The sequence below is a fragment of the Clarias gariepinus genome, chromosome 24, assembly GCF_024256425.1.
Source record: "Clarias gariepinus isolate MV-2021 ecotype Netherlands chromosome 24, CGAR_prim_01v2, whole genome shotgun sequence".
NCBI classification, from domain to species: Eukaryota; Metazoa; Chordata; class Actinopteri; order Siluriformes; family Clariidae; genus Clarias; species Clarias gariepinus.
The window spans coordinates 3,698,071-3,720,684 of record NC_071123.1 but is presented as its reverse complement, the minus strand read 5'-3'; the positions used below and the strand labels follow the sequence as shown (position 1 = coordinate 3,720,684).

Sequence of the window (22,614 nt, the reverse complement as noted above, 5' to 3'; positions counted from 1 at the left end):
AGCCGGTATAATACCTTCTTAAAATGGAGGCGTACTCAGGCATGTGAGATGCGGCACGGTTGAACTCCCCATTCGGGTCGGCGCTTACTGAAGAGTTACGGCTCCTGGGGAGGCGGGGCTGGGAAAAATGAACTATTAATTTGCTTTAAAGATTCATTAGAGGGAGATGAAGGGGAAAGAAGAGAAGCGCTGGGCCAAGGAGACGGTTGGAGAGCAGCTACAGCCGAACCCTGCTCCTAATGACCACCTGAATATTTCATGACCGTCTGGGGTTCAGGACTTCTCCGCGCCATTGAAAAGCCACTTGTCGAAATTAGCATCGGCTTCCAACCTGCGCAGGAAGCTCTTTTTGAGCACTGCGATTGCTTTTACATGAGTGTTTTTCCAACTCGGGGCGAAATGCTAATGTCGAGGCTCCGGTGAGGCTACACAGCAATTTGTCGCAGCTTATAAAACATTTCAAAGAGTGTTTGAACCGCAACCAGAAACAACCGGACGAAACCCAAGCCGACACTCGTGGGTAAATATAGCTTTTCAAGTGGCCTTGAGTCATGAGATGTAGTTTTAGAGTAAAGTAGGGCGTAAAGAAAGAGTGTTACACAGCAGTGGGCAGGCAATACGCCAAAGCTAATGAGAACCAGAGCGCCAACAGTGCTAAGATCCATATTTACACAATCGCTAAACAGCTGATAAGCCGCGCACATTCCACACGACGCTGCTCACAGCTGTATCATGCAGTGGGCAAATAGAGATTCCCAGCAACCCTTTTTTTTTCCCCCCCAAAGCGTTCCGGATTTGGTATTTAACTTCCAAAGTATAGACTTTAACGCAAGCGATTTCAGAAATAGACTAAGAATCAGGTTTGACGTTTACATGGACAATACTGCATTTCCTCAAACTGATCATTGATGGACGCTGATCTGATAGGATGCTGTGTTTACATGCTCAAAGCTTTTAATCAAAGAAAAATCAGAGTTTATGGCTCGAGCAACTTATTTGTGGCTGGTGTGAAGCATGCAATCTGCTGTAAATCAAATGAGAAAAAACTAATTTTCTGGAATTCAGTCTCCTCTGTAATTGGTTAGACGCTTTATGACGGCAAGGGTTCACGTGGGGCATCTAATTGAGATCAGAGGTACGCACTGGGAGTGGAAACCCATTTTTACTTGAGCTTGCATTGTGTGATGCAATTACCACATTCATTCTTTTATTCAGCCTTAGTACGAGCGGCATTCAAGTCAAACAAGGATTTTTTAATTGTGTAGAGAGTTATGAGAGTTAAAACACACTCTTTTTTTATCTATATAATATATATTATCACAGTGTTTCCTTGGATACCATAAAGCTAGCCATGATCGGAATGCCTGCTTCACGTCTGAAACGCCGGCCTCCCGGGATCTCCTTTAATGGCATGTGTAAATGTCTTGGAGCAAGGTCAGGACTGTACAGGGAGCTGTGGCAATAACTTTCAGCTGAGTTCCTGTAACGTGCAAGTGGTTTTGGTGAATGATTGTGCGTAGAATTTCCACAAATAGATGTGTCTCCTCCACAAGTTGGCGATAAATTATCCGTCGATTTTCAAGGATCAGGCGCTCAATGTTCACCACATACGGCGACGGGCTCCGAGCCACCTCGGCCTTCTTTAAAACATTTGCATCATTCACATGTTTTACTATGAGTCTGATCTCACCGTCCTGTGAATGACGAGCAGTTTTACGACTTCATTTACTAGAAATATCATCATAAGGTCCGGTTTGACATTTACATTTTTGGTAATTGCCTGATTAGGGTCACAGTGATTACAATGAGGATAAATATTTTTAAAAACTTAAAAAAAAAAAAAAAGATACAAAACAGAAGTAATATCTGTGTGAACAAAAAAAGAAAAAGTTATAATTTCTATATATAAAGGTTTACTAAAAAAGACGCTTTCCACTTTAGGCCACGCCCATTATGTTTAAAGCCGAATTCAGATATTTACAGCATTAAACAAACAGAGACACAATAAACAGCGGGATGCACTACATGCTGATTATACAGGTAATAAACAATGCCTATGGTTTACATAACTAATAAGTAAATATCCTTGAACACATTTCAATTCATTTTAAATAAGCAGTAGAGAAACTCCCTTCCTCTGAGCTAAATCTTTCTTTTCTGTAAATTAAACGAATGCCACTGGCAGTCTTTTTCTTTTTCTTCTCTCTCACCTGCTCGAGTCTCTACGCCGCTCTGCCCTCCATGTCTCTGGCAGATTCGGCGGCCCGCGCCAAACCGTCAGCCATCAGAGCCTCCTCCAGACTCCTCCTGGCCTGGTACACCTTCCGCTCCTGCTCCCTGAGGACACAGAAAACACGGGGGGATTAGGAAACACAGCCAGAGAGAGAGAGAGCGAGAATGGGAAGAAGACCTCAGAAACCTGTACTCTGTCCACTGCTGTCTAAGCGCACTGTTGATTATGTTTGACCTCTTTTTACCGCTTTCCATCACCCATCAGTGCTGCTTATCCTCCTGCTCGCTCTTCCCCATTACTCCTTCCTCCTGTCAGTCAACTCCCTTCCCTTAGCCCGCGCCCCATCCCTTCCTCCGCTCATGTCTCGTCCCGGATTAACCCCGAAGCTCTCATTAGCGAGTCCCGACTTAAGCAGCCATCTCGGGTTTAATTAGAAGGTAATGGACGGAGATGCGAACGAAAACACAACAGCATCTAACTACGACAACCGTGATCCACTTCTCTGTGATTTGAAGACAAACACTAATAAACACGTATAAAACGTATGGCAGATGCTCCACATACACGTATTTTTTTGGTATGGTGAAGTTTTTCGGTAAGGAGACGGTTATTAATCTTTCCAGGAGAAGTTTTCAGGGTCAGAGTAAAAAAAAGATGAGATGTAATTTTACCGTAATAAGAGACTGGTGATGAAGCAACTGTTTATAACTGCTGCGATAACAGGAACTAGATTGTTAAATCACAACAATTAAACAAAGAAGCCACTAGTGATCAAAATATATATACTGTTTAAAATTTAAATATATATTTTTAAAGATCAATTCGGTTGTGCATTACAATTCTTTTTTGTTTTTCTTGATTTAAAAAAAAAATCGAAATGCCATCCCTCTATCGTCCTGCAGGTGGTGCTCTAAACTCTTCACACACAGGCAGGCAGAGCAGCATCCTGTTTGGTCGGAGCAAATAATTTGCTAAGTTTTTGTAATTGTAACAAAATCAAAAAAGATGTTTAAAAAAGCGATACTAACAAACGCAATACAAATCAAATTGAATCGGCACTTAGGTATCATGATAGTGTTGAATTATTATAAACAACTAAAAGTATCTGATAAACATTGAAATGTTGTGTAACTTGTGTTGTTGAGTGTCGTGTCTAATAGATTTAGATTTTTTTTTAGATTTTAAAAATCTGATAGATTTTTTTCCTGCTAATCTTCTGCTCCTCCCTTCAGTCCAGTAGGTGGCAGTACTACATCAAGCGCGCACATGCACACACTCACACACACACACACACTTAAAAAAAAAAAAAAAAAGAACAAGCAGCAATACTCATACAAAACACGAGTATTTGTGGAAGATGGAAGCGGTGTAAAGGTTTCTGCTAACTCTGTGATCTCTCTACAATTTAGACATTTTAATGTTTTTGTAAAAAGTGTAAATCAATTTGAAATTGAAAACGATTCAATTAACTGAATCGACCTTAATTGCATAATCGGTTAAACCTCACCGTGGAAATGTGTTTTATATCAGAGGTGGCACAACAAGTCTAACAAAACAGAATGTTCCAAGATATTTTGTTTTGAGAGACTGTACATGCTTAATGCTAATTGCTATAACGGTGAGAAAAAAAAGAAAGTAAAATAAATAAATAAATAAATGTGTTAATACTGTGGTTCGGGCTATTTTGGATACTCATTTTAACGACGTATTTGCACTGTAAATAATAAATAATTTTTTTATGAAGGTGAAGGCATCACCTTCATATTTTGTTGCATTAATGTATTTTTCCTGTTTGCTGTAATGATGTACACACATCTGTATTTCTACATAATGCTTGACAGGTAAAGGTGAGGATGATTCCGAAGAGACTGACGACGCCCGAGGACCTTTCTTCCAAAAATCGTCATCGGCAGAAGGCTCGCCGAATTATCCTTTTAAGAGGATTAACATTTTTACTGGCACCCCTGATAGAACCACGAAAAGAAAAAAGAAAATCATCCTAAAACCTCTGCCAGAGTCTTCTTCCAGACTCCTTTAATTCCTCAAAACACTCAAAAGAAAACCAACTGCTATGATCAGATGCTGCATGAGCACGACTCCCTGCATAAACACTCATCATCCGGTCGTCCGGGCCCCGCCTGCGGCCTCTTTTTCTTCTACAGAGAAAGAGAAAGGCAGGAGAACAGACTAGACACGATTCATTTCCTTCATTTCTCGCGACTCTATAATCACCGACAGCAAGCGGCTCATCTCCGAGGCATTTCACAGTCCATAGGGTTGGCCGGACCCCCGTACATCCTCCCTCAAACCTGATCCTCATTTCCTTTCGACTGCAAAAAAGTCAACTACTGCCATCTAGTGGACAAGCGCATTACTTCTGGAACCGATTTCAGGTGTGCGCTGGAGATCAAACCGTGCCCGTCGAAATTAAAGCAGCGGTAATTATTCAAGGAACAGCGTTTTTACGGGAGCCTGTGATTCCCCCGGCACTTTGTTGGAGTGATCGTTTACGTCTGCAGATACTTATTTGTATCCGCTTGTTTTTGTGGTGCCTCGCAGACGCTTGAAGCAGGTACCGATTATTTCTGAGGCTAATCATCCCACCCTGAACTGAGTAATTCCACACGCGCCGCTGACAGATAAATACATCATCTCTGTCAAGGTGGAAAAGAACTCATCAGCATTCCGGTGGCTCTCAGGACCGAAAACGACTCCGTCTTGCCAGGAGAAAATCTTATTTCGGCTCTTCGCTTTCTCATATACAGGAGCCAGGCGCCAATCTATCTTGTCCGTGACGCCTCACGGAGCTGAAACGAGATTGGAATTGGCATACATTATGAACTTTATGAAGTTGTCTGCTAGGCGACGCGCGCCAAGCTAACGGCGACGCTGATTGTGAAAAGAGAGATGAACGGCCCCTGAGTGGAGGCACCAGACGAACACAGTGCTTGAGAGGATGCGAAAATAAAAACATCTTACACGTTTTTTTTGTTTTTTTTTAAGGCACTGGATAACTGATCATAAACAAAAAGCAATCTCAAAATCACCACTCGAGAAGGTTCCAAGGGAGAAAAAAGGAGAGGGAAGAAAAAAAAAAAAAAAAAAACGGAGGTCAGGGCAAAAGCGGAGGACTGCAATCTGCAGGAAAATCAGCGCAAATCGATTGCTGGAGAGACTTCAGATGGGAACTCCGGACACACTGATGGTGTTCGATTGCAAAACTCGATTGCGCGTCGTACCTGATGTCCTCGTCGGTGACGATGAAAGATTTGCACAGTGGCTGGGAGGTGTTGAGCCAGATAGCTGGGTTTTTCTCTGCCGCGCTCGACGTCTGACCCGTGATGGGACCTGAACTCATGTGTAGAGCGCTGGCTATGGCCGACAGCAACGTCTCGTCTGACGAATCCGGACCTACACCTGAAAAAAAGTGACACGTCCGCAAGATAAGTTTATTAAAGACCTTCATGATGTGTCATCATTTTATCAGGGACATTATTTCATTTGACACGTACAAATTATTAAACCTCTATCCATTAAGATGTTTTTGTACCTAACGATGGTTCCTATAATGATCAGGATGGGAATATGAGCGTCTGTAAAATAATCAATCATTCTTACTTTGTAAACCTTTAGGAAGCTCCATAGTTCTGAGAACCTCTTCTGTGACGTCTGACGACCTCAAACCTTTCAACCTCCTCTCCCAGAAGAGCTGCACAAACACAGAGATGGAGAAAAAAAAAAAACTTAACACACATTCATTTAATGAATATTGGCTGTTCAACCCTTTTTTTTTTTTTTTTTTTTTACCTTATTAGTCAATCTTGCAAACACTACTCTGAGGTTTAAATTTTACAAATCTCAAGCCGGTGCGATATTATTCCGGCTGATGGTAACGCTTAATTAAGATCTTGCTTTAAATTCTATTCATCCCGTCGCGTTCTGCTCTTTTAATTATTCCTGCTCGGTATTTATAACGTACGTTGACTTGTACTCTACTCGAGATGGAGTTCCGTCAAAAAAAAAAAAAAAAAACTTCCAGACACAGAGGGCTGAACAGACGGCCTTCTCAGGCAGCTTTCGCACAAACCGCTAGCGCTGATGAGCCCAAGGGAGCCATCTTTAGCTAGCATGGCAGCGCTGCTTGGTGCTTCAAACGACTTGCCAACAGCAGCTCGTAAACAGGGTTGTGGATTTACTGAACTGTGTTTTTAAATAAAATCTCCACGAGTGTCTCGGGGCACTTACAAATAAATCCACCTTTTACAACAGCGCCTATGTTTTTAAGCGCGAGAGAAAGAGGAGTAGAAGCAACAGCAGCCGTTCACATTCACATCAGCACCGGATTGGTGCACAAAAAAAATTAAAAATTATATATATTAAATTCTAGAATGAATGAAATCAAAACATTATGACGTCCAGTGTAAGTATTATTGGTTATGGTTTGATTTCGCCTAAGGTTAACTCCATGACCATCTATTAAAACTACGATATGTCATGCGTCCCACAGAACAGCTTAAAATTCCCTAATTATTTTAAACACAGCTCAAAATTTTGTTGCTTCTGCATGAAAGAAAACGCTCAGCTTTAACAAAAGTAAAAATAAAGCTGCATGAGAAACAAGCTCTCTGTACAATCTAGACATGCAACCGCTAACAAGCTGCTGTCTTATTTACTGAAGCGTTCTAGAGAGCGTTTAATTGGATGCGAAATCGGAAAAGTACGAGACGGGTCATCACAATTTGTGCAACGTTTTCCTGGAAATTGGAAAATGAAATAAAAGTAGACATGTAGACGTGTGTATTGCATGCTAAAGCAGGTTAAATCGTCAGATGGTAATTTTAAGGCACACTAAAAGGTACCAGAAAATTGATGTCAATTTCTTGGGCTTTTGGTAGCAACGGATTGATATGAGAGTGTAATTTCCTCAAATCACCTGCTTAGTGATATATAGAATGAAAAAAACAGGTACGTCTGTGTCTTGAAAATTAAAGATGGATGTTTTAGCGGCTTACAGCTATATGTTATAGGAGGAGATTAAGTGCTGTACGAAGTATTAACATCAAGGGTGCCAATAATCATGACATATATGATTTCACGTAAAAAACATTTCTTAATGCGAGATGTTTATTTTTTTCGCTAAATAATTGTACTTTAATTAAAAGGCTGAATTTTGTTCCTTTTTTGCTTTGTGGTTCCATATTGTTTAAATATAAAATGAATTTTTTAGAAGCTTACGAACACATCTTAACCAGGGGAGCCAATAATTGTGAAGAGCGCTGTGTGATGTTCTGTGAGGTTCAAATATACCTGCATTGCAATCAGCAGATGTACGTTTTTTTTGCGACTAGCATTTTCTGCTAGCCTTGCTGCCTCGGTAATCCCAGATACTACTTTCTATCAAAGCTTTCTGAAATGTAGCTTCCTGAACTAAAGTTGAGCTTCCGTCTTGGTTTGGGTGCTTCCTTTATTGTGAGAGTAACCTGAGCTTTAACAGAAGGTGTAGCGGAGCTGTGATGTGACGTGAGAATGTTGTATCAGCACATGCGTACGGCGTAGGAGTGAGAGGCTTGACAGAGAGAGAGAGAGAGAGAGAGAGAGATGGATGGGGGTGGGGGGGGGGGGGGTGATCATTACAGCCCAGCTCACGGAGAACTGAGCAGTCAGGCAGCAAGATAATTCCCAAATGCCAATGACTACTAGAGTCTCTCACATATACACACACACACTAAATCACTCCCTCACATCACAACTCCCACTGTCACACTACCCATTCTTTCCTTAACCGCTCTAACAGAAAATTTTCCTCCCCCTCTTTTGAATCATTCCGACCTCCAGCATATGTTCAGGTAGACCGCTCCAATCGACCCACAACGCTCCTGATGTGTTGGATCGTTTATTGTAATAATTAAAAAAAACAATAAACTGTTGTCAGTCTTTTCTCGATCCAGAGTTTAAGCCGAAATCTTCTTTGCATGACGTGATTACTGCCAACATGAGACAAAGATGATTCCTTATTAAAAAAAACAAGGGGTGATAATAAAACAAAAGAGAATAAAGGACCATCCCGAAGTCTATCACAACAAAACCTCTTGATCGTGAGTTCCTCCTATTTATGAAAATAAGAACAAATCCCACATTATTTGTTCTGTTCCATTTACTTAACAGCGAATTGTTAAAAAGGCTGAGCTGATCAAATGTGTGGATGTAGCAGCCCCTTGTGGTCATAGAAGTGTATTACACCCCATATGTCTTTATACACTTTTGTCCATTTAGTATTTATACCTGCAATGACGCTGTATTCAAACACCTACTTCAATATGAAGTCCATCCCCTTTTTGCAGCTGTAATGGCTTCCAATCATCACGGAAGGCTGTTCACAAGATTTTGGAGTGTTTTGGTGGAAATTCGTGCTTATTTATTATGAGATCAGATACTGATATTGGACAGAGAGAAGGCCTGGCTCACAATCGCCGCTGCAGTTCATCCTAAAGGTGCTCAATGGAGGTTTGAGGACAGGGCTCTGTATTCGGGCCAGTTAAGTTCTTCCACAACAAACTCAAACCATGTCAGTACAGTCCTTGCTTTGTGCACTGGGGCGAAGTCATGTTGGAATAGAAAAGGGCCTTCACCAAACTGTTGCCACAAAATTGGAACAGTTGTCCAAGATGTCTTGGTATGCTAAAGCATGAGGATTGTCCTTTACTGGGGATAAGAGGCCTGATTGATTGAAACGCAAAAGTATCTGATACCTTATTGCATTAAAAGGACTGTATTTAATGTCTTTTTTTTTTTTATACTTTAAAGGAAAATGTAGGATGGACATTTTCGCGCCGCTTCCTGTACATGACCGTATACTCACAGAGGGTAAGTTGTAATTACCCGTGCACCAGCTGGCATTTACGAGCTTCCATCGAGCACCTTAACACATCTCCAGGGATTTCGCCAAATGCGAAGAGCGAACAAACTAACCGGACACAAATGCTCACCTGCCGGGGCTGTTCGGTTGCTCGCTGTGGATCCGTCTTGACTTTGTTGTTGGGATGGTTGACGACTTTGGTGACGGGCTGTTTGAAGATGGAGGCCGTTTGTCTGATGGGCAGTGCTGTGTTTAGGTCTGGTTTTCCCTGAGATGGAAGAAAAAAAAAAAAAAGGTTTTTATACCTAAACATGGTAGAACAAATAAAGGGATGACAAACTAGCAATCTTTTGTTGCTCATTACATCATGAAAATCTCTTTTTTTTTTTCCAATAAGAAAACCTGTCTACAGTGCTGCTATGCAAGACTAGCAAGAACTACTCTTGAGGAAATACTGAAGAAATGAAAAATGCTTAAAAAAAAGTATAAAAACTAAAAGTGTAATTGAATTGACTTACTAAAGGGGGAAAAAAGTGTGTAAAATGTTTACAAATCACACGTATCTAATCAGAGTTTGCTAGCTTTGCTGATGCCTGAGGTGATTAGCATGAAGGAAACGGCGGCCATCTTTACTCTCTATGCTTCCATTTACGACTGAAGAAAATAATGGACAAGGTTACGCGTTTAATAAATAAATAAATAAATAAAGACAACACGAGGTACAAATAATTCTAAAATTATGGACATTGTGTTGATTAAAGTTTCTTTCTGATAAAAGGCTGTGAGGGAATGTGGACAGCTTTTTAAAAAACTGCTGAGTCATTCAGGATGCTAGATGCTAGCGCACCTCAAACCGCAATAATCTGTTTCGTTTCGTGAGTCATAACCAAACACACAGAGAGAAACCGCTCGGTGTTCTCAGCTAGCATTCAGTTAAACCCAAGGGCGTGTTTTTTTATTTTTATTTTAATATAATATGATATAAAAGACGCTCTCTTGACACACAGATGCATGGCTAAGAGCTCGGCGCTCGGTGCTCCAGGCCACACATGTCGTTTTTTATTTCACAGCTGAAACACACGTGTTGGTGTTCACATGAGAGCGTGTGCGTTTCGGGCTAGAGATCCCACAGAGCTCATAAAGCCAAGACGGTGCAGACCTACAGAACTGCTCGTCGTTAATCCGATAATCACACTGTTCTATAATCAGAACCAGCACAGAAACCGTGTGTCTGAACATCTATTGGGCCTCTCTCACACACACACACAGCCTTTTTTTCTTCACCATAATGACCCAACATGTATCATTTAAAGTACTATAACAGTGTTTTAAGCAAAAATGAGCCTCAGGTGGGCTTTAGGATTCCCTTCAGTGTGTTTCTCACTATAATAGATTTACAGCTCGTGTTCGAAAGCTACTCGGCTAGCTAGCAAACTACGTGTGCGCTCTCAGTCATGGTAGTTCACTGTAAGGAAAGTAAGGAAAGAACTATGATCCTTGTAAGGTCTTAACATTAAACATTTCTTAATGGATCAGAACTGACATTCTGGGTCGATCCTAATAGATTACCGACTTTAGCTCAGATCAATAAAATATATATATAGTGTGGCGTGGGCGGGGCGGCGGCTGGCGACCAGCATGCCTTGCGGGGATGTCGGTGTGTTCACCATGATGGGGAAAGGTGTTTGGGTTAGTGACTTCGGCCCTGTTGTGTGTGTTGAGGTGTGTAACGTGTGAAATGTGCTCTAGTTCAGGCTGACGCTGAATTGGATGTAGGCTCCTGAGTGAAGGTGCTGCTCATGCCTTACATGCTGTGTGCTTAATAAAGTACTCCCAGCCATTGCATTGGGTAGCAAATAAGCTCACTCGTCTCTCCAGCATTCTTCCCGGCGTAAAAACGCTACATTGGTGTCAGAAGTGGGATGGAAAATAACGGGTTCGAGCGCACAAAGGAGGACCTTCAGAAAATCCAAGCGGGCCGCCGAGTAGCGGAGCGACTACTCGCGCGGAAGAAGCGCTTTCCTGACGGAGCTAGCGCGAGCACACCACGTCAACCAACGCGGAGCGAGAAGAAGAAAATCCCGGCGCTGGATCTCGGGGCGGAGGCTGGCACTGCGCAAGCGCCGGAGCAAGATACAGCTCCGTGCGCCGTTAGCCGGCAAAGTGACCTGCCGCTGCGCGAGGCTGAGCCCATATCGGCGGTACGTCACGGCGGAAGAGCCAAGCGACCGCCCGCAGCTCAGTGGCGCTCGGTTCGTGAACCTAGCCGGGGACAGGGCCACCCGTCGCGGCTAGGCAACGAGCAGCGCTCCGACGTTTCGCGGAGAGGCCAAGGCACGGGACAGCGTACACCAGCAGCCGCTAGACTAGCGCCGGGAGGACGCTTGGGAAGCCGCGCTGGGCTTTACATTGACTGTGTGCTGGATGGCGTCTTACTGCGGGCGCTCGTGGACACCGGCTCCACTGTTTCGCTGCTGCGCTCTGGAGTACTGGGGCAAAGCAAGCATGTTCGCCGACGGCCTGATCCTGCCTTCAGCATCCGCACCGTTGCTGGGGGCTGCGACACGGTACGGGCGTGTCGCACAGCGCGAGTCCAGGTGGGTGGCCGAACTTATTCACACGAGTTCTTAGTGGGGAATGTCGAGGAGGACTGCGTTTTGGGGTTGGACATTCTGGAGAGATGGGGTGCGGTGCTGAATTTGGCTAGCAGAACTCTGCGTGGTAACTTCGGGGTAGCCAGGTTGCTCGGACCCAAACCACAGCCGGACAGGTTAGCAGCACACACCCGGGGGGCGGAACTTCCGGTAGCAGACCGAGCGGGAAATCTGCGCGCTAACACGGGCGCTTTACCTTGCCGGCCGGGCAGCAAAGCGCGTGGCCGGTACTGCGAGCAAGTGGAGCGCCGTCCCCCCGTGCAGTCCTCCAGGTCCAGGCCAGCGTGCAGCCGTCTTACTGCATCACCCAGAGCGTCACCCGCAGTCGCTCCGCCGGTCTCGCCGGTCCCCCAGCTGAACTGTAAACCGCTCATCGCCAGGCAGAAGGGCCCCACCCAGCGCTCGCGGGCACCGCTGCAAGACTTTCGGGTGGGGGCACCTATGGAGCGAATGGGCGTGGACACTCACAGCCAGGGGCGAGATTTTGCTGCTGGCGAGCAGGTGTGGGTGTGTTCCTCCGGAAGGAGGAAAAGGGGGCTCTCGGCCGGGCGTGTGTCTCACTGGGTGGGCCCCTGTGCGGTAATTGCTCGGCTCTCCGATGTCATCTACCGGGTGCGGTTGGCGGGGCGGGTACGAGTTTTGCTCCACCGGGACCGTATATATATATATATATATATATATATATATATATATATATATAGGTACAGAATTTAAGAGATGAGATTCAAATTTATCTCTTTATATGCTTATATGGTGGCTTAGTGGTCAGTGCTGTCGCATTGCACCTTCAGGGTTCGGGTTCGATTCCCGCCTCGGGGTCTGTAAGCAGTTGGAGTTTGCATGATCTCCCTGTGCTTGATTGGTTTCCGCAGAGTTCTCTCCCACAGTCCAAACACATGTAGATTAGGCTAATTGGCATTCTGAAATAGTCTGCAGTGTGTGTGTGTGTGTCTTGCAAGTACTGGCAAAAATTGGTTGAAATGCCTTTAAGCATGTGTTAATTAATCTTATTAAAAGATTAATCAATCAATTTTGATTTTTTAAATTTTATGTGTTTATTTTTTATTTTAAACAGCTTGTGTTAATATTAGATTTTTCTTTTTCGTATTGTTTGTCTTACTTATTTGTTCTGTGAAAGCACTTTAGTCAACTTGATGCTGTTAATAAGTGCTATTTAAATAAATGATTGAGTTGAATTTAAAAAGAACCTTTTAACATTATTTTCAAATAAAAAAAGAATAAAGTCAAGTAACGATAAGTTTATTCCTTATCAGGTATGCATTTGTAAATATACATAATTATGTAAAATTATATGTAATTAGTACGTAATCACATAACTACATGTCATTATTTTTAAAACATGAAATAAAAACACTCAAATATGCCACGAATATAAGCCACAGACATTAATTAGTCCGCTTAAATGTGGCTTTTGATTTTATTTAACGTAATAATAATTAATAATGCATAAGATGCTTAATGACTGTTTTTAATTTATAGAGTTGTAGTAATTTCACGGCGGCGCTCCGGCACCGAATTCCCCCGATTACACTCATGTTTCAATGTGTAAATACAGGGCCGTGTGAATAAGGCATGGAGCAATGCTTATGATGTGTTTTATCATTTAGGTTTAAAAACACTTAAAAAAAAAAAAAAAAAACGCTGAACGAAATCAAAGCTAGCATTGGGTTAAATAACATGGCGCTGCGAAGAACGGACGGAAAAGTATGAGTTTGTACTCAGGAATATACACAAGGGGCGTAACCGGGAAATGTCGTGATGACATTTCTGGTGAATGAATGAATGACTTCAAGCACAGGAAAACATTTACAGGAAAACATTTGAACTGTGCGAATGTAAGAAAGAAAGCGGTTTGTGAAAGACGATCCCTGATGAGGTGGCTCGAAGCATTAAAGGAGTTCCTGGGAGGCCAGTGTTTCAGACATGACGCATAACAGTCTGATCATGGCTTCGGTGTACTTGGAAATCTTTCTATCTTGATGGTATCCAAGCACTAGTGAAACACTGGGATAAGTGCATCAGTGTAGCCGGGGATTATATAGAGAAATGTAGAAATAGATTTTTTTTTTTACTCTCATAACTGTGAGATCTCTTTTTCCGCACAATCAAAAGTCCCGGTTTGACTTGAACGTCCCATACATTTCCATTTAATCCAAAATTTAAGAACTTTCTAATTTTCTGAACTTTCTATTCAGGTTCAAACGTCCTGAAATGAAAACACTTTTAACGAGGCAATTTTCAAAACACGAGGGATTAAAACTCTGTAATCGTCCAGCTTTTATCAAGATATGCTTTGTTGTGGTTGTTGTGATAACTGCAAGGGATTCCTAGACTTTTCTCTGCTACGCAGTTTGATACACCGGTTGCGCAATGAGAAATGAGAAGGGGGGGGATTGTTCAGAACGCTGTTAAAGTGCCGTTTATTTATTTTGTGGCTATTTTAGATGAACCCCGAGTTCCAGGAAAAGGAAAAAAAAAAATTTCATGCATCCAGCCCGGAGTCTTTTGCCTTTAGGGATTTTTTTTTTTTTTCATTAAATCAAGCCAGAACGGTGATGTAGTCAGTTCTGGAAGTTCCTGAAAACCGACCATCTAGACAAAGGTTAAACAGCAAGGACGCTTACCGAGGAAAAAAACAACCGCACCGTAGCCAAGTCTCTTGGGGAGAACTTGTTCGGGAAAACAAACAAACACGCACTTTTCAGTTTCGCTATGATACGGCGAGTCCAGATGTGACACGTTATCGCAGTGACTAAAAACTAATTTCAGTAAAATCGAGACACAGCTGTTCGGGGGACGTCTGCGAGTCACTGATCGGGATCGGTGTTGAATTGCAACTCCTTAATATAGCTCACGAGTTTGCATGAAGTGTGGCAGTGTGTGTGTGCGCGTGTCTGTGTGTGTGTGTGTGTGAGGCTGTGTGCGTGATCCAGCGTTTATGGGCGTGGTCATTCTAAAGGCTACACATTCTTAAGATAGTATCTCAGCATGAAATGCTCACACACACACACACACACACGTGTAATCCCCGAAGATACTCACACAGACATACGAGAAGTAAAAGTGAAACACCATGAGCGTTATAAGGAAAGAAAAACAGTGTGTGTGTTTTTTTTGGGTAGCGTCCACGTTGCGCGCTTTTCTTCTGTCCCGCTCAGGAAATCAGACTGTCTGGCTGTTTGGAGTAGCCCTACCTTAGTGTCTCGGGTTTGGATTAGAGTTAAACCGTAACATTCGTCACGAGACAAGCAGGAAGGCAACATGTACGAATGCAACCTCTTTATTAAAGGGGTAACTACCAACCGCGCGACATGCTAGTGCCCAACACTTCACTTTTTCACCCTTAGTGCGTCACAAAAAAACCTTTAATTATCGAGTAATTATTTTTAGATTCGCGTCAAGAAACGTCTGCAAAACCAGCTAGCTCTCATCACTGGCGTTAAAGCGGAAATAACGACTTGCGTCACCTATTAGCAAAAGCTCTCGCTTCTGACTCTATTCTTCTTTCAGAAATGTGTAACCTTTAGTTACACATTTATCTGGTTTTATTCTTGAGCCATTAACGTGTTGTTTTCAATGTGTGAGTCAAAAATTATCCGCACTCTGGCTGTAGAATTTATTTTATCCAATTTTAGAGAAGACAAATTCATAAATTTTTTGACATAACCTTCTTACTTTTCAATACACTTTGTCCATCTGTCAACATGCTTTCATATTCCATTATTAATAAAAAAAATAAAGTTTTAGGCTGAGCTGCGAGCCTCGATTGCGCCGCTGTTTTCACTCCTTCATCAGAAGTGAATCTTCGTACCTTATAGAGCTGCTTTCGGGGGACCAAACCCAAAGAAGTGAAACAAGTGAGAGTGTCGACAGTGAATGCAGAAGTGTGCAGACAAGATCACAGCATCACAGGAAATCAGTCCTCAGCTCTTTGATTGGCGTCTCGCTGTAACGAGCGCTGTTCATTGTTGAACCTTTTATTCCTGATAACGTTCCAATACTTCTGGCCCTTGAGAATCCCAGAAAACTGTTGATGAAGCGTTGATGAAGCGTTGATGAATTTTTAATGGTTGACTTTTGAACTTTTTCTAAGTCGATAAATCTGCGTCTCGCCACCAGTAATGATTCTCTTTGATGAAATTTCACCTTCCAGATAACTGAACTCACTTTTGCGAGTTGTTTCAGCACCAGGTACACCCTCAAACCACAAAAAAAAAAAAAAAAACACCGCAGTTACAAATGAACGTAACGCGTTCACACCCGCACCACAGTGACCGAGGAGAGCGCATCTGTGAAAGTGCTGATAAGGCCGCGAGGCTGACGGAGGTGTTAATATAACCGAGCGCGGATAATTTTTGACTAACCCCCCGTATAACGTTACATCTTCGACTTCAACTGGTAAAGACACCACCGTATGCCTTCTGTTGTGTCTTTTTAGTCTGATGTTGGTAACGCTAGCGTGGACGCTAATCGAACCGGGGGTTTATACTAACGAACCAAAACATGATGTATCGTTCTATGCTTCGATCCGAACCAAGAGTCCCAAAGTACAAAATGTGAAGACGCTCGACGTGACTGTCCAGCAAACAGATCCATGTGAGTGAGCCGTTACCATAGAAACCGTGATACGACACGATAGATGGGGGGCATCGATTTGAAACAGAGTGTGTTTCTGTGACGTCTCCGTCTCTCATCCGGCTCGAACGGCTTAACATAACAGAATTTTTGTTTTATCTGATCCAACGAAGAGAAGAGAAGCAACCGCAGAAGATCGGCCGTGTGTGTGTGTGTGTGTGAAACCTATAGAGCAAAAAAAAAAAAGAATAGCGGCGGCTTTGTGGACGACTTTCTAAAAACTTCCGTGTGGTGTTTTTTTTTTTTCCGCCAGGTCCTGCGTGACACCAGCGAGCTCTGCTGTTATCTGCTGAGCCAGGGTGGCACAATGATTAGGGCAGCTGCTGACATGTAAACAACCACACACACACACAAACACACCCTGGTGCACAGAGTGCAACAGTGCATGTAACTCACACACACACACACACACACACACACTTGCACATAATCAAGCTTCCTGTGTATCATCCTGGATTCTTATTCACCCTGCTGCAGCAGTATTTTATTTATTTATTATTATTATTATTATTATTATTGACTGTAATGAGCTTTAACTATGATGCAGAAAAGCCAGGATCTGTTTCAGTCAGGACGAAATCCGAGGACTTTCCTGTTTACCTGAGCTCTTGTGCCTTTTTTTTTTTCAATTATTATTATTATTATTTTTTTTTTTTTTTTACCTTGGACAGACTGAGATGCTCGCTGCGAAGCCTCTGTTTGTTTTTCTGCATTTTGCTGGGCATCATCTTCCCCGTGCGGAAGTCGAAGCATCCCAAGTCGACGGTGTTCCCGAGGTATCGAGACAGCTGAGGTTTGCTTCTGAACTTCTTCCCTGACGGACTACAGCGGGGAGGGGGAAAAAAATAAATAAAATTTAAATAAAAAATTGTGACGAGAAGAGAAAAATAAACAAATAAATAAAAATGGCTGATGGTGCAAACCTCAGAAATCATGCAGAATTCTCTGGTGGAAAGTACAGTATGCTTGATAAAGAAAAGCGAAGCAAGGGTGTGTATCTAATCCCCTTAAAACGTTTTAGGATAATCAGGTACACGTGACTGACGTAATGCGTGTCTAACAGGTTTTTTTTTTTTTTAAATAACCGGCGAGCGATTCAGGAAATCGGGTCGGACCACTCCGTCGCTGGAACGCGTCCTACTGACTCAAAGAACGGGTTCGAATCAGCCTGAGCGGATAGACGGAAAGGACGTGCGGCGGAGACGTTACGCTACGGCGGACAATCAGGAAGAAGAAAACGCATTAAAGAAAAATGATGTTTATAATCGTCCGACCACGAAACAGAAATTAAAATCCGACTCGCGATCTGTATTAAATAAATCCTTCAACATCAGAACAAACAAACAAACAAACAAACAAACAAACACCACCGGTAAAACCAAACCAGCATTTTTGCCTGTCTGTTTTTTTTTTCTTTCTTTTTAATCAAGGAACTTATTTGCATTTAAAATCCAGGGCGACATGCAAATCCCAACTTAACTGACCCCAGACGGATGACACAGACGCGATTTGAGGCGGCGAACGCAAACCGTGTGAGCTACACGTGGTGGATGCGTGGTCGACCCCTTTTTTCTCTTTTTTTTCCCTCCGACACCCGGGTGATAAAATGGGGTTCGACGGTTACGCTTCTGAACGGCGCATCAAGAGCTGCAAAGCCGCAACCGAATGGTGCAGAAGCAGCAGTTAACATGGTGGGTAGATGCATATCAGGTGGCACGGCTGTGCGAGCGCATGTGTGTGTGTGTGTGTGTGTGTGTGTGTGTGTGTGTGTGTGTTTGTCAATGTTTCTCAGATGTATGACAAGTACATCAGTATTATACTGTGTGGATTATTATTATTATTTTAGAGTAAGTACTGGCTGAAGGAAACACTTCCTACGTGCAGACTCAGTTGTGCGGCAAAAAAAAAATTGTAATTAGAAAAAAAATCGAAAAAAACTTGGTGTGAAATGACTGTGCTTGAGTCTCATCAGAAGGGGCGAGGCTCACCGACACAGCACATGAGTCAGAGCTGAGTCAAAACCAGACGATAAAAGAGAGAGAAAAGAAACCACACGGCGCTGCTCCTCGGGCGAGCTCGCCAGCGACGAGGAACCGGAAAGGAAAAGATGGAGGACGCGCGGTGTGGCGCGCTTGTGAGAGCGTGAGAGTGTGAGCGAAGGAGGCACAGGGTGAGGTTCCTCGGACAGGAACGCGGGACCATATGGACGCGGCGTGAGGCCTGGAAGCCGGAGTTAACCCTGGAGACGGACCGCCGGGCGCATCGCTGCCTCGACCGAAGATGAACCCGAGCTCGGGGTCAAGATCCGCCAGTCTCCAGGGCGCTCTCCGCAGGGCACCGTGGTGGAGGGGGGGGGGGTTAGACATTGCGCCGTTAAAAGGGCGTGGGCCAACCACCAGAGCGGTGTCGGTGCACTGTGCGTGAGGGGGAGGGGTGGGAGAGCGAGAGCGAGACACAGACAAAGAATAAACAAGAGACAAAATAAGAGAGGGAGGGGACAGAGAGAGAGAGAGAGAAAGACAGTCAAAGAGGGAGAAAGAGCGAGAGAAAGAAAGAATAATCGATAGAAGGACAACGAGAGAAAGAATGAGAGAGCGCGAAGGAGAAGAGATAAAGAGAAAGTAAGACAGAACAGAGAAAGAAAGAAACGGACAGACAAATAGGAGGGAGAGAAAGAGAGAAAGAACAAGAGACAGAATAAGAGAGGGAGGGGAGAGTAAAAGAGAGAGACAGAGAGAGAGAAAGAAAGAATAATCAATAGAAGCAGAACGAGAGAAAGAATGAGAGAGAGAGAGAGTGTGCGAAGGGCAGAAAGAGAAAGGGACAAAAGGAGTCAAAAAAATGAGAAAGAAATAGAGAGTGAGAGAAAGCGCTAGAAAGACTGAGAAGAGGAAGATAAAACAAGAGACAGAATAAGAGAGACGGAGAGAGGGAGGGGCAGAGAAAGGAAGACATAAAGAGACGGAGACGGAAAAAGAAAAAAATTATAAAAAGAGAGAGAGAGAGAGAGAGAGAGAACAAGGGACATACAAATAGGCGAGAGAGAGAGAGTGTGTGTGTGTGTGTATGCGAGAGTATCACAAGCTACTCCTTGCTCTCGACCGGCCTACCACACACACTCTTTCAGTAACAGACGGTGGATACTGATCTTCAAGGAAAACAAATCGGTAAAACTGCTCGCGCTCTGTTGTTTACGTTTTCCCGCGCGAACGAGTGAGAAGCTTCACTCCATATAAAACCAGGACAACAGCAGGGAGGCCCAGCGCGGTCCCCGTAACACTCAATTATTCATCCTTCATGGGTCACAGTGTGTGTGAGTGTGTGAGAGACAGCACGGAGGCCATGATGTTTCCCCGAACCGGTCTCGTCTGGTGTGTGTGTGTGTGAGTGTTGACATTGTGTGTTTCCCTGCTGCATTTTTAAACGGTGAGTTAAACCGGTGCTCGTAGCCAAACTGCCGAGATATAAAAGGAAAAAAAAAAACTTATAGGATGTGATGTTACAGAGAAGAAGAAAAAAACAATCAAGTCCAGGATGCAAAGCGTGACCCTGCTTCAGACATCAGACCGCATGACATCACTTCCTGCAGCAGAGACAGACAGGACACGGCGCCTCGGGTGCCGTTGACCGGGTTCTCTATTTATCGCTTTAGAGTCAGTCGGAGAATTCGCTTCCCGCGAGCTTTCGCAGGTGGCCTGAAGTTTACTGCCTCTATCGCGGGTGACTCAGTGAAAGCGCGGCAGGCAAATCAGTCCGGCCCGGAGGGGGTCATGATTCAACAATCAACACAAACAGGAAGCACGCAGTTGGCTCACTACCCATAAAGCCTTAGGGGGATTAGTCGACTCTCCTCTTCATCCCGCCCACTGGTCCAAAAGGTAAAGGCGTTTATAGAGCGTGGCCCGGACTCGGTCCCGGTCTCCGAGCGACGCAGTTCCCGGAACTCTCTGGCTGAGGGAGCGACAGCCTTAAAATGACGCAAAAGAGTCTGAAGCGAAGCGTACAGGCCAAGGACGATGTGGTTACATCAGACCAGAGTGGGTCAGGAACGCCACGTCCACAAACACACACACACACACACACACAAACCGAGCACGTGTCACAGAGACACACAGAAAGAGAAAGAGGAAGTTCTTAAATGGTCACAGGGGCTTGCACAGATTCGGTTTCTTTTCATCCCTCGAAAATTGTAGAGATGGAAACGGACACTGGTTGTACTGGTGGCGCCTTAGATCTCCTTCAGTTCCAGCGGGGGCTTTCAGGTTCCTATCTGACTTTGAGTTTCATGTGCTCGGCCCCAACACGGGTAGAGTACGTTGGGTTTCCTCCTAACTTTCGAGAGACGTGCCGCGGAGGTGTTTCTGCGGTGACGTCCGTCTCGTACAAGATGACGACCCAGAAAAAAAAAAATACAATCACCGCCTCAGATCACGTCTGTGTCATCCGTGTGGGGTTTTTTTTTTTTGGTGTCTTTTCCCACTGGTACAGAAATGAATCCACTCTGAAGGATGGTGTTTATCAGTGGATGAGTCAAACCACGACTCTGATTCGAGTCTGGGAACGCTGGTCCAGATTAGCGTCATCGTTCAGAACCACCATGACCTGTTAGCAACCGGATCCGGGTAGCGCTGACTCGCCTCGGCGTAACAACTGACCCGCTCTTCCAGTAAGAGTTGGGAAAACCCCACGCCACACCACGCTCGTGCAACCCTGCTGACGCTCAGGAGGAAGCGAGCAGAGATGAAATAATGGGAGAGCGCTGTACACACGAGATCATGACTGTTTCACATGGCTGTGTGACATTACAGGAGGGCGTTCAAGTCAAACGGGGACTTTCTGGTGCAGGCCGTATGTGTGGGACGTCTGGTCCTTGAAAAATCCACGGATAACTTGGGTTTTCTGTCCATGAGAACTGTACACACAATCGGTCATTAACACCACTTGCTCCAAACCTCGCTTCTACACGTCTGGGCCATTATAGGAGTTCCTGGGAGGCCGGGGTTTGAAGTGGCTGAGAAAACTTGACAGTATCCAAGCACTAGTGAAACACTGGGATAAGTGCATTAGTGTAGCAGGGGATTATATAGAGAAATAAATGTTTTTTTTACTCTGATAACTGCGTTCTGCGTAATCGAAAGTCCCGGTTTGACTTGAACATGGCTTTGTATAAGGCATGTGTTTTGTTAACAGCGGGAGACAAAAAGCAATAAATAAATAAATAGATCAAGACAAGCGAAAAGACGGAAGAGTTTCAGCCACTTTCCAGACAGGAAGTACTAAAAATGCTCCGTCTGTGCAGAGACGCAGGACGTCTGGGTTCGGCTGTAGAGACACTGAGATGATTCGTTTTGAAAATGTTCATACAAAAATGAATCGGCACCGAACAGCATGACTCGCCATGACTGCGCAGCTTCCCGAGTGAGACGTCTTTGGGTTTTTTTTAGCTCCACCCACATTTTCATGTCTCATTTATGAATGCAAGAGCTGATTTTATAATAAACGTCAGATACGTCACTGGAAACGCTATGAGCCGAGGAAACGGGTTTCACCTAACGATTTGATACTAATAACAGACCGACTCCTGGCCCTTACAGGGGTGACACCTGGGCTTGTTTTGAGAAGTGAAAACACTTCCTGTAAGTTCCTCACACTTCTCATCACGTGCCTCGCATGTGTGCGCGTGTATGTGTGTGTGTGTGTGTGTGTGTGTTTGTGTGTGTCTTTAAGGGTTTAAACACTCTCTCTCCCTGACGAATGCTATGTTCTGCCTTCAGAAAAGTACAGCATGTTCTCGAAGGCGAAGGCACCACTTGTGCAGTTCTCCTGTCCGTATTTTTTACCGGTTAAGGCCAACGTCTGGTTATGCAAGAGTCTGAAAAAAAAAAAAAAAAAAAGGGGGAAAATGGAGCTCAGTCGGTTCACTGATGAAGCACGGCCTCAGTGTGATGAGTTACCGACCGAGTGCACCGTTTCCAGGATATGAACCGATCCTGACTGAGGGAGCGACTCGAACTCGAGTCGAGCATCTTGTGCAACTCAAGAGGAAGAAGCCGGGCCAGATCCCCGGCGCGCCACGCCCTGCTTCCCACAAGCGCTCCACACCCTTTAACGAACCGCCTGCTTAAACTGCGGGCCGCATTCAAGCCGACTGTCATGAGACGACCAGTTTGGGCTTAACGTACAGAAAATACAGCGCCGGCGTCATGACGCACTGA

The 22,614-nt window shown here is 44.2% G+C and overlaps 1 protein-coding gene across 1 annotated transcript in view; it reads right to left on the bottom strand.

The window, feature by feature from the left end:
• mbd2 (methyl-CpG binding domain protein 2) overlaps nucleotides 1-22,614 on the bottom strand; it is a 31,615-nt gene that overhangs the window by 5,758 nt on the left and 3,243 nt on the right. The window contains exons 2-6 of the mRNA XM_053485422.1: nucleotides 17,062-17,221; nucleotides 9,220-9,357; nucleotides 5,852-5,942; nucleotides 5,473-5,650; nucleotides 2,211-2,337 (exon numbers count right to left, since the gene is read on the bottom strand). Of these exons, the coding sequence (XP_053341397.1) occupies nucleotides 2,223-2,337; nucleotides 5,473-5,650; nucleotides 5,852-5,942; nucleotides 9,220-9,357; nucleotides 17,062-17,221 (682 nt within the window). The 3' untranslated portion in view covers nucleotides 2,211-2,222. The remainder of the gene's footprint in view (nucleotides 1-2,210; nucleotides 2,338-5,472; nucleotides 5,651-5,851; nucleotides 5,943-9,219; nucleotides 9,358-17,061; nucleotides 17,222-22,614) is intronic.